This window comes from Cicer arietinum, chromosome 3 (genome assembly GCF_000331145.2).
Source record: "Cicer arietinum cultivar CDC Frontier isolate Library 1 chromosome 3, Cicar.CDCFrontier_v2.0, whole genome shotgun sequence".
Taxonomy (NCBI): Eukaryota; Viridiplantae; Streptophyta; class Magnoliopsida; order Fabales; family Fabaceae; genus Cicer; species Cicer arietinum.
This window is the reverse complement of record NC_021162.2, coordinates 7246573-7260037: the sequence shown is the minus strand read 5'-3', so window position 1 is coordinate 7260037 and position 13465 is coordinate 7246573. Positions and strand designations below refer to the sequence as shown.

The window sequence follows — 13465 nt, the reverse complement described above, 5'->3', positions numbered from 1 at the left end:
GAAAGGTAAAGTTCATTCTTGATCAGAAACAATTAATTAGAAAGATTAATAAATCTGATTTACTAGTTCAAGTTGTAAAATACTTATGTTTTTTATGAAGAAAAAGACCAAGGAAAGTCATCAAGTTGCAAGCTAAAAAAGAAGTCAACACTCAAAGTCAACTATAATCAATATGCTAGAAGTTTTATAATGTAGGATACATGATGCAATCTAATATTGTTATAGTTCAAATGTACATGAGAACCTTCCACTTTAGCATATGCATCAAAAGAATTTTCAAAGTGTCGAAATGCATGAACAATGTTTGAAAATAAAGTTTTTGACAAAAATCAATGTTGTATTCGACTATAGCATGTTGTAGCCAAAGACAGACTCAAGTCAGTAGATAAAATTGAATATCTGTGTTAGACTACGAGATAGTATATTCGAACACAATTGTTAAGTCAGTAGCTAAAATTGGACTTTTGTATTCACTACAAGATGGTGTATTCGAATAAAATTTCTAAGTTAGTAGCTAAAATTGTACTTTTGTATTCGACTACAAGATGGTGTAGCTGAATACAAATGTTAAGTCAGTAGCTAAAACTGCACATTTATATTCGACTACAACATGGTTTAGCTGAATACAAAACCAAGTCAATGGCAAAATTCACTAATTTGTATTCGACTACAAGAATATGTATTCGTATACAAGCTTTAAAACTCAAATAAAGTTGAACGTTACAAGAGGGGTATTCAACTATACTCCTACTGTAGCCGAATACAACTGCAAAACAATGCAATTTTTTAGTTCAGATTCAACTTGGATCATTGCAGATATTCATCAAACCTCTATGAACGATTGCTACTGATCTAAAGTGATGTCTAAGGAGTATTAATACTTCATAGCTTATGACTTAACGAATTACTCTTTTCAAAATCTTTTCACTAATCTTAGAACAATTTTGAACAAACTTTCTGAAATATTTTGATTTATTCATAGTCTTAGTTTCATATTTCAAGTGCAGGTTTTACCTTGTCATATCATTGAGAAATGTTCTCTATTGTACTTGAAATTATATTAGATTGTTATCAGTGTACTCAATTGTGATACACTATTGAATTCAATCAAAGTGATTGTTATAAAAACATTCAAGTTATTGTGCGAATTAAGGAAAGTGGTGTTCTTTCTTTAAATGTTGTAAACTAAGATAGTGGTGTGATGTCTGAGGGTGAGTGTTAGAAGTTTGTAATAGAAGTATTAAAGTTATACTTGTACTTATTCTAACAAATAGTGGAAAATCTCTTGTGGTGTACAAGAGGATTGGATGAACTATTGGTTACAAGGGGGACTAGGATAAACTATTGTGTTCTTTAATTTTCTGCTATTTACATTTTTACATACATCAATCCTAAACAGAAAAGTAATCCACTAAGTCTTTAAAAAACCAAAAAATTTATATACACCTAATTCACCCCCTCCACTCTTAGGTGCGTCTCTGTACTAACAATTGGCATCAGAGCAGGTTTTGGTAATTTGCTCCTCGATCTTTATTCATGGCTTCCGCACAACCAATTTTTAGAGATGGTGGTAGTAGCAATAAACCACCTTGCTTCGTTGGAGAATACTATGACTTCTAGAAGATATGCATTGATAGTGTTTTAACAAGTGTACTGAATTGTTGCAAGTAATAATAAAACGGTAGTACCGAATGTCGAACTCAAGGATTGCATTTTACTATCGAGTTGTATTTAATTACTAAATTTAAACAATTTTTTTTTTGAATTTATTGAAATAATATTCAAAATTAACAACAATAATAAAATTGACCCTTTATAATAAGAAAAATGTCAAGGATGAGTTTCATTTTGAATCCAACCTTGGTGTCTAAATTGATCCTAGTTACTAAATTCCTTTATTGAATTATTACCGAATTCTCTTTATTATTTTTGTCCTAATGTCTTAGTGACAAAATCTTTAATTCCAAAGTAACCCCTAATTCCTAAGTGGATTTAAGATTAGAATTAAGCCTTACCGTACATGAATTCTCTTGTTAAACTATTGACTTTGCAACTAAATTTATTGGTTTCATGACCGACATCTATCCCTAGACTAACAATTCATGAATTTATCATCTAAAGCATTCGTAAAGTCCACTTCCGTTTCAAAATACGGATCGTAGAACATTTTAATGTTGATCAAGTAATAAAAAGCATTAAACACATAGATGAGAAAAATAATTCAATAAACGCATTCATATACCTGGAAATCAAATCAGAAAAATAAGGGTTTCATCTTGTTTCACTCATTCTTAACAAATAGGATTTAGTTACTCATGATATAGGTAGAAAAGATAGAGATTGGAGAAGAATTACAAGAAAGATTCATGAATGATTCTTGATAAAACTACTCTAATGGTGTTAGAAACGATCGTCTTTGAGTTTCTCTGCTATGACAGAAGTCTCCTGACTTCATAACTGTCAAAAAGAAACCTAAAAAATTGAGAAAAACGAGTTTTAATGTGTTCTGCTGCGCGTCGCGCACTTCAGGTGCGGATTGGAAGTGGCTTAAGGGCGAAATGAGCTTCAGACGCGCTTCAAGCGGACATCTTCTTCTGTCTAGAGTTTAGTGCACTTTTCACCTCTTTTGGGTCCGAAATTGGTTTCAGTGTCGTCATAAAGGTTGTAGCTATGGATCATAGTTTTCTCTTGCATTTGGTTTGACTCCAATTGGACATCTACACCTCTAGATATGACGGCAGTACTCCACATAGGTCATGTTGATTTCTCACCCAAATTCAGCACTGCATTAAAACAAAGTAGCAACGCAAAACTCCGACAAATCTCTACTTAATCAAGGAAATAAGAACATAAACATTTCATTAAAGTAAAAAAATAAATTATCAAAATATATAAAATAACTCCTTAAATTAACTAATGAATAAAATATAAATAAGACTAAAAACATTGAAAATATGCATATGATGAAGAGTCATCACAACGTCAAACTTAATTTATTGCTTGTCCCCAAACAACAATTAATTTCATATTTGATACAGTTAAAATCAAACTTAAACTCAATTTCTCAAACCAAATCAAACTCAATTCTCAAAGTTCGAGCTACTATAAAACATTAATCATGCTCCATGGTTGCTAATAAAAAAACAACACAAATTGTATACTTTAGCATTCATTCATCAAGTTCAATTCTCTCTTCGCACAATCTCACCAAAATTTCTCTCAAGTGTTTAGCAAGGGTTAGAAATTTATCACTCAAATCCTAGAATATGCATCACGCTATCATAGACTTGAAAAAATTCTAGTTAGCAATCACAATGCAACAAACACATACATTTTTGGAGGACTTTCGGGTTGTAATGGGGCTTCGGTAAAGGTAGGACATTTTGAGATAGTAGGCTTTACTACTTGGAGATAGACATATTTTTTCAAATTATTCTACCACTTTTTATTTTTCTTCATCTTATCATTGTGGAGATTCTGAAACATTGACATAAGAACCAAGAAAATATTATTTATCAAAGTACACAAACTAATTTTTTTTCTTCCTTTTTATTTATTTTTATTTTGATTTTTTTTATTTTTCTTCTATTTTTTTTCTTTCTCTTTGTGAGAATCACCACCCCAAACTTAAAAGATTGCTATCCCATTAGCAACCCCAAACTTAGAATTTTATCAAGACAAGACAAAAAAAATTCGTACCTAACTCCAAGTAAGGTAATGTAATTAAAGTCAGGTCTTTGGTTTGTAATGTGGCCAGTAACCGAAAGAAAAGGGCATGGCTCAAAGGGGCTATCAAAGGATAGGATTTGCATAGGGTAGTTAGAAATACTCAAACAACTAAATAAAATTGCCTCAGTGTATGCATAAATTACAAGCGATGCAAGTGAAAATTAGTGCAAGTTTTGAAGGGATAACATATGTCTGGATAATCATACAACAAAGAATTAAAGTGTTTAAGCTCAAAAGTTCACAGCTAGGATAATAAGAAAGAGTATGAACTATCTAAATGATGCCAAACATGTTGTTACAAAATTTATTTAGTTTTTAAAAAAAATTGCAAGTGAGACTTCGACAACCAAGGAGTAATCAACAATGCATGCGTTAGTGAAACTTATCGAATTGAGCAATGATATGAGCAAAGAACTAGAGTTTAAATTTCAAAATCCCGAATAGAAAACTTAAGACCAAATGCAAGATGTTAATAATTCTTCATCATATTGCACGTTTACACACAATTAAAAAGAAACAAATTCATATAACAAAATTCATTAGCTTGATGCCTCAACTATTGTCATGGTGGCATATATGACAAGAAGAACACATCATCCTTCTTCTAATTTTTGTTTGGTAGAAATTCCATGAACTTCATAAATAAATGATGTTTCTTCCATGTCCTTTTCAATTGGACATTGATGAACAAGGCAAAGATTGAAACCCAAACTTCATTAATCTCTTCTTTTTCATTTTCCTTGTTCATGTTCTCCTCTTGTTTATCTTCTTCTACCACAACAATGAAATCATCTTCAATCTTCAACTTTTCATCCTTCTTTTCAAACTTAACCACTTGCTCAAATAACCTCTCACATCGACTTTCAAATCTTTCAATTGAAACCATGTTATTCTTCATGAATTCAACCAAAACGTCCGTAATGTGAAAGTCTTTGTCATCTGATTCTTTGGATAGAATTTTATGAGGTACAATTTATTCCCAATTGATCTTTTTAATATAAAACTTATCATTTTCCGCTTCTATAACCAATAGATCTTCATATTCTAGTGGTGGTACATAGTAATCATGACAAGTTCCATTCCTATGTCCTTCTCCGCAAAAGTCACACCAAAGAGTCCCAATCTGAAGGTTATATTTTAAAAATGTATCTCTCAAGATTTGTCCCTCAATCATGCGACAAATACCAGATATTAGACAAGTATCATAATCTTCATATAATTGTAGTAGAATATTATCATTACAATCTTCCATGCTCTACAACGAATAGTTATCTCAAACAAAAAAGAGACAAACCACTAGCACACGAAAATAAAAGAAAAACAGTTTTTTTTTTCAAAATAAAAAATAAAATAAAAACAAAAATTTTATTGTAGAGCAAAAAATTAAGTAGCTAAATTATAATTCCATAGTTAGATGGCAATCCCCGGTAACAACGCCAAAAACTTCATAGCGTTTTAGCAAGTGTACTAAATTGTTGCAAGTAATAATAAAAAGGTTGTACCGAGTGTCGACCTCAAGGATTGCATTTTACTATCGAGTTATATTTAATTACTAAAATTAAACAAAAAGTTTCTGAATTGATTGAAATAATATTTGAAATTAACAACAACAAGAAAAATTTCAGGGATGAGTTTCACTTCAAATCCAACCTTGGTGTCTAATTTGATCCTAGTTACTGAATTCTTTTATTGAATTATTACTGAATTCTCTTTATTATTCTTGCCCTAATGTCTTGGTGATAGAACCTTTAATTCCAAAGTAACCCCTAATTCCTTAGTGGATTTAAGATTAGAATTAAGCCTTAATGTACAGGAATTCTCTTGTTAAACTATTGACTTTGCAACTAATTTAACTGGTTTCATGACCGACATCTATCCCTAGACTACAAATTCATGAATTTCTCATCTCAAGCATTCGTAAAGTCCACTTTTGTTTCAAAATACGAATCGTAGAACATTTTAATGTTAATCAAGCTATAAAAAAGCATTAAGCACATAGATTAGAAAAATAATTCAATAAACTCATTCATATAACTGGAAATGAAATCAGAAAAATAAGGATTTCATCTTATTACACTCATCCTTAACAAATAGGATTTAGTTACTCATGACAAAGATTGAAAATATAGAGATTAGAGAAGAATTACAAAAAGGATTCAGGAATGATTCTTGATAAAACTACTCCAATGGTGTTAGAAACGACCGTCTTTGAGATTCTCTGCTAGGGCAGAAGTCTCCCAACTTCCCAATAGTAAAAAAGATACCTACAAAAATGAGAAAAACGAGTTTTAATGTGATATGTTGCGCGTCGCGTGCTTCAAGTGTGAATTGGCAGTGGTTTCAGCGCGAAATGCGCTTCAGGTGTGCTTTAAGCATGCATTATCTTCTATCTGGAGTTTAGTGCATTTTTCTCCTCTTTTGTGCCCGAATTTGGTTTTGGTGTCTTCATGAAAGTTGTAGCTATGTATCATTGCTTTCACTTGCATTTGGTGTGACTCCAATTTGACTTCTAGAACTCTAGATATGACGAAAATACTCCACATAGGTCATGTTGATTTCTCACCAAAATTCAGAACTGCATTAAAACAAAGTAATAACGCAAAACTCCAAAAAATCTCTACTTAATCAAGGAAATAAAAACATAAACATTTCATTAAAGAAAATAAATAAAATTAACAAAATATATCAAATAACTCTTTAAATTAACTAATGAATAAAAGATAAATAAGACTAAAAACAATAAAAAATATGCATATGATGAAGAGTCATCACGCATGCAGGCATATCTTGAAGCACAAGGAGATGATATTTGGGATGCAGTAGAAAATGGTCCCTATGTTCCAAAAACAGTCATCGACAATAAAGAAGAAACAAATATAAAAGCCTCATGGACAAATGATGACAAAAGGAAAATGTTGTTTGATAAAAAGGCCAAAAACATGTTACGATCGGCACTTGGATTGGAAGAATTATTTCGTGTGTCTCATTGCAAAACTACTAAAGAAATTTGGGATGCTCTTGAAGTAACTCATGAAGGAACTATTGAGGTAAAACGTTCTAAACTCAATACATTATCTCAAGAATATGAACTATTTTGAATGCAGCCTGGAGAATCTATTATCGATTTACAGAAAAGATTTTCTCATCTGACCAACCACTTGACGACGCTTGGCAAGATCTTCACTAATGCTGAATTGAACCTCAAAGTTCTAAGATCACTAACAAGGGCTTGGCAACTTAAAGTAACCACAATTTCTGAAAAGAAAAGCCTATAAAATATGCAATCGAACTTGGAAGGCTAGAAAAGAATGAAAGTCAAGAAAAGAATCCAAAAACATTGCCTTAAAAGCATAGACAAAAGAACAAATCAATGACAAGAATTCAAATGAAGATGAAAACATCACCTTCCACGTAAAGAAATTTGGTAAGTTCCTTTAGAACGATAAAACTTTTAAAAGGAAAACTTTCAAGAGTATTACAAAAGGTGTATTCAACTACACTCATGCTGTAGCCGAATAAGACTGTGAAACAATGCAATTTTTTAGTTCAGATTCAACTTGGATCATTACATATATTTATCATTGTGCTCAATTGTCATAACTATTGATTTCAATCAAATTTATTGTTACAAAACCATTCAAGTTATTGTGTGAATTAAGGAAAGTGGTGTTCTTTCTTCAAGTGTTGTAAACTAAGATAGTGGTGTGCTATCTTAGAATGAGTGTTAGAAGTTTGTAACAGAAGTCTTAGAGTTAGACTTGTACTTATTCTAAAAAATAATGTAAAATATCTTGTGATGTGCAAGAGGACTAGATGTACCATTGGTTATAAGGGGAACTAGGATACACTATTGTGTTCTTTATTTTTCTGCCATTCACATTTTTACATACATCAATCTTAAACAGAAAAATAATCCACTAAGTCTCTAAAAAACAAGAAAATTTATATACACCTAATTCACCCCTCCTGTTAGGTGCGCCTCTGTACTAACACAAGTTTATGGTTGTGATATTATCTTTGGTTCAACAAATGAAAAAAATGTGTGAAATTTTTTCAAATTTCAAGCAAAGTGAATTTAAAATGAGTTTGATGGGAGAATTAAACTTTTTTGGCTTACAATTCACACAATACGAAAATGGAATTTTTATTTGTCAAGAAGAATATATCAAAGATCTTCATAAAAAAATATAAAATGAATGAAGCCAAATTAATGGCAACTCCAATGTATCCATCTTTAAATTTGAGCAAAGATGAAAAAGGCAAAATCATTTTTGAAAAATAATATAGAGGGATGCTTGGTTCTTTATTATAACTAAATGTAAATAGACTATATCTTATATTTGCAGTTGGTTTATGTCATAGATTTTAATCTTTACCTAGAGAAACTCATCTAATTACTGTAAAAAGAATTTTTAGATATCTTATTGGTACTGCTGATCATGGCCTTTGGTATAACAAAGGTTCACCTTTTATTCTTGTAGCATATTGCGATGTTCATTATGTTGAGGATATTATTGTAAGAAAAAGCACAAGTGGTGCACGCCTATTTCTTTGAGAAGCTTGAAGTAGCAATATCAATCACAAGAAAGAGGATTTGAATTGTGATCCCTTTTTAAAAATCTTAATTCCTGAATCTAATTCAAATTAACTCAAGATCAATCTTGATTTCAAACAAAAATTCCAGAACGTTCTGGATGAATTAAAAATGAATAACACATATTATTTCTAGGTGACATGTGATTAGTGAGTGAGAAATAAATAAGGGTAAGGATAAGAAGATCACATAGTGATGTATCCTGGTTCAATCAAGATGCGATACGTCCAGTCCTCACAATCTGTGAGTTTTTTCCATTAATGTGTTTGACATAAGAACATTTTTGCTTTCACACTATCTTTTTTTATCACTCTTGTTCAGTACCAAAATTTACCTTCCAACCTTGAAAGGATTTTTATAGTTATCTTTCAATCCAAAAAAGGATTTTTATAAGTTTCCTTTTAATAACTAAAAAGATTTTTACAACATATTCAATCTATCTTAAGAGATAGATTTGAGTTTCAAATGATGCATATGTTAAAAGAGTTTCAGATCAAAATCTACTAACACTTGTTTGAGATTGACTATAAATAATATCTCAATAAAGAGATCCTTGAATATAATAAGAGAAAACTAGAGTTTTTCTTGAATGGAAAGTTTTGTTGCTTGAGAATGATTGTTTAAGTATTAGAATGATTGCTTTTAAAAACTCTTGCAATTGACTTCTCCTTGATGTTCCTTTTACAGATGAGGAGAGGGTCATAAAGGCTCAATATAGTTGTTACTTAACTTGAGCAAAATGTTTGTTTAGATTGAACTATATTAGGCGTGTGTGTTATTCGACCTAGAATGTTCTTCTACAAAACCAGAACATTCTTGGTTATGTGTTGTATGGAGAATGTGGATGAGTGATTGAATGGATGAGACGTGTTAGTCCTTTGTCTCAAAAGCATGATGAGCTTTCTACAAAAAGTACAACAACAATGTACCATTGTCCTTGTTGTCCTTGCTCACAGCTCATCAATCTAGAGATCAATTTGGTCATCGTTTTGGAGTTTGTTTTGCTTCTTTGGGCCTTCAGCTTTGAGTTTTGGGCTTGATTATTGATTTGAGTAGTCTTGATATTCTTTAACTTGAGGTTTGGACTATAGAGAATGATCTATTTTAATTTTGTCTATAAAAGAAATAACCATAATGTTCTTTTATGAAAATCAAAATGTTCCTTTGAACAAGAATGTTCTTTTATAAACCAGAATGTTCTTGTAATCAATCTCCAGTCCAAATAAGACACGATGTTCTTGATTTATTTCATGGTGAGATTGTTGATTTATTTCACTATCTATCTTTGACTAAATCACTCAAAAATGAAAGTTAAATAGCAACATAATTAGAATCATGATCAATAATTAATAAACTCCTTGTTTATCTACAAAACAATTGATTTAAAATTTTGCCTCAATAAAGCCCTCTTGAGTTGATCATATAGAAAACAAAACAAAATTGCACTATCAACAAATGAAGTTGAATATATTTCAGCTACAAATTGTTGTCTCAAGTTACGTGGATTAAAACTCAACTTGAAGTATTTTCTGTAAGTTATTGAAATGTTTCAATTTATTGTTATAATACAAGTGCAATTAATTTGTTAAAATATCTCATTTAGAATTCAAGATCAGAACACATAGAAATTAAACATCATTTTATTGGAGATCGTGTTATCAAAAAGGATGTTGAATCAAATTTTGCCGATATTGAAAATCAACTTGTTGACATCTTCACAAAACCCCTAGTAGAAGATCGATTTGATTTTATTAAAGAAAAATTAAACATCACAAAAAATCAAAACTTTTGTTAAGGCAAAATATAACGAGAAAAGAAAACTTTTGCCGAAGTGGTGGAAGGAGAAGAAAGCAAACATGAAAGTTGGAAGGAAAAGGCATTAGGAAAACGTGCGGCAGAGAAAATAACACCCCTTTTTTTATATTAATTTAATTTTCATTGCTAAATGTAATGTAACCGAAACTCATATAAACTCAAAATTAGACCTGATTTATAAAATGACAGGTTTTAGACTTAATAATAACAAGTGTAAAATGTTTATTAAATATATTTTTATCTTTTTTTGTAATTATTTTTTAATTGGTCATACAAAATTGAAGTACTACAATGTGTACAGACTAATTAACTCGAGTAGTAGAGAAAATTATTTCCCGTTGCTCGAACGGAAGCAAAATATCATTAAAGTCACCCAATAAAACCAAGGGTTGAAGAACACAACTTCATAACTCTTGCAAGTATGCCCATAAACCTTCTCTAATAGAAACAATAAGGCCAGCATAGATACCTGAATAGTACCAAAAGTTATCACCTTGAGTCATAAAAAAAATTAAATGTGAGATGTAAGATACACATAATGTTGTAACTGTTTTGGGAGAACAAAAAATGAGGCAAAATTCAGTAGACAATGAAGACAAATAATGAGTATAAATTATGAATTTGAGATCTAATTATTAATAAAGATATATTAAGAGAGGTCTATAAAGTTTCAATTGAGAGTGGGAATTGCTCCAAATATGACAAATCAACATAATGCTTGCAAAAGAGTAAATCAAGCTTAGAATACACTATAAATAAATAGATAGATAGATTCCTAAACAAATTATAATCTATTTATCTATAATACATTTGCATACATACATACAAATACAACGAAAGTAACCTTGAATTTTGTTTTCTTCTTCTTTCACCACAATAATATTGATTATTAGTACGTACACATCCCACAATTTCACTCAATTGCCATATGAAACTCATAAGTTTTTCAATAGCGATAAATACAATATTTTTTTAATAAAAATTAGAGTATAAAAATATTACACGACTATCTAGACATTCAAATTATATTGACACCCCCGTTCATCCACATATTCCAATGATATTGATAATGATAAGCAAAACAAAAATTGGGGAGACTAAGTCAATACCTAATAAAACAAAATGTCCAACTGTGTCATTAAAACTCCTTCTTGAAAAACCAAGTGGGATAAAAGCAAAGAGGATGGAAAAATAATGGAGTAATTGACTACAACAAACATAAAGTCATTGGAAAAATCTAAATTAGGAAGTCCAATTATATTATGAAATAAGTCTTCTTTGATACACATAGGCATATAATCCCACCAAATCAAATTTGTTATTAAAAATCCGCATTAACTAGTTTATCCTCATAATCGTTACCCCTCTCGATAAATATGAGTGATTTTGAAGCAATTACCTCTAATAAAATTAATGCAATTACTTCATATTTCTAAGATGTTATAGAACAATAAAGAAAACACTGAAAATTTGAACAATGGTGTTAGAATCACACCTCGATCATATATTAATTGAAATTAGTTTTATTGTTCATAATAGCTAATAAGATAACAATCAACACGAAGAACAGTGGAGCTATGAAGAACAATGGAGCAATAAATACAATATGGAAAAATTTGACTTTCAAATAAAAAACATTAGACACATGTTAAACAATCAAAAATAAAATTGTCTTAGAAATTGTTCATTCGAATAGTACCCTTACACTCCCTCTCTAGTAGTATTTTGCTTGTAAAAAAATTCTTTAATACTATGTGTCCTATCTAAAAAATATACTATGCACCTTTACGGTGGATATTAGCAAACCCAAATCATTAAAAAAGTTTCTTTATAACACTTTATGCACCTTGACACTAATTAAAGAATTCCAAACGTAATAAACAAATATAAATGCAATATTAAAGAAAATAATAGCAATAAACAAATATTTCATTAAAAAAATTAGGAAAAATATTGATTGAAAGTTTTAAAGTTTAAGTTTTGATTTTAAATGATCGGTAACACTACGCCAGAAATGACATTTAACAGTGCCCATTTTACAGCGCTTTCTAAACACAAGCGCTGTTGTAATTATATTTTAAAAATAACGGAACCTATTACAGCGCTTTTTATGTGAAGCGCTGTAAAACAAGCGCTGTAGTAGGTCATATAACGTTTGCGCATCACGTTATAAGGATTTTACAGCGCTTGTCAAAAAAGCGCTGTAAAAGGAAGCGCTTTCGCGAATCAGTTACAGCGCTTTTTTCACAAGCGCTGTAAAACACATGCGCTTTCATTGAATTTAACTACCTATTACAGCGCTTTTTTCACAAGCGCTGTAAAACACATGCGCTTTCATTGAATTTAACTACCTATTACAGCGCTTTTTTCACAAGCGCTGTAAAATACATCCGCTTTCATTGAATTTAACTACCTACTACAGCGCTTTTTTCACAAGCGCTGTAAAACACATGCGCTTTCATTGAATTTAACTACCTATTACAGCGCTTTTTTCACAAGCGCTGTAAAACACATGCGCTTTCATTGAATTTAACTACCTATTACAGCGCTTTTTTCACAAGCGCTGTAAAACACATGCGCTTTCATTGAATTTAACTACCTATTACAGCGCTTTTTTCACAAGCGCTGTAAAACACATGCGCTTTCATTGAATTTAACTACCTATTACAGCGCGTTTTTCACAAGCGCTGTAAAATACATCTTTAAAATAATTATATACGTTGGAAACCCTCATATCCTCTACATCTTTCAAATAATTATATACGTTGGGAACCCTAATATCCTCTACGTACTGTGCGGCCATCTACGTTGTCTAAGGTATTTTTTACACATGATCTGTTATGTTTTGAAATTGTCAAAAATTGTCAAAAACTCATACCACATGATCTGTTCTGTTTTGAAATTTTTAGTTGATATTGGTTTCTTTTTGAAACTTGTTGATATGTTTTGAAAGCTTATTATTTTTGTTACTGCATTTATATAGGTGGTATAATATGGATAGGAAATGGATTTCAGCCAATCGATTGTCAAAAGAGTATGAAATTGGAGTGAAGGAGTTTGTTGAGTTTGCAGTGAAGAATGCAAAAGATCCAAATAGAGTAGTTTGTCCTTGTTTAAAATGTTGTTTTGGAAAACGTGTTAGAGAAGATGAATTAGAAGGACATCTAGTATGTAATGGAATTGATCAAAGCTACACATGTTGGATAAGACATGGTGAGAAAAAAAAAGGAAACATTAATTTTGAGAATAGTTCGACATATGCTTCAACTGACTTCGATACAGATACATATGAGCCGGACCGAGTTGATGAGATTGCAAAAGCAGTTG

General features: G+C 30.8%; 1 protein-coding gene across 1 annotated transcript; it reads left to right on the top strand.

Annotated features, from left to right (window-relative positions):
* The first annotated feature begins 6503 nt into the window (after positions 1-6503).
* Positions 6504-7004, top strand: LOC140919643 (uncharacterized). The gene is made up of 2 exons (XM_073366245.1): positions 6504-6776; positions 6834-7004. The coding sequence occupies exons 1-2, from the start codon at positions 6504-6506 to the stop codon at positions 7002-7004; spliced, it is 444 nt and encodes a 147-aa protein (XP_073222346.1).
* Positions 7005-13465: the final 6461 nt, after the last annotated feature.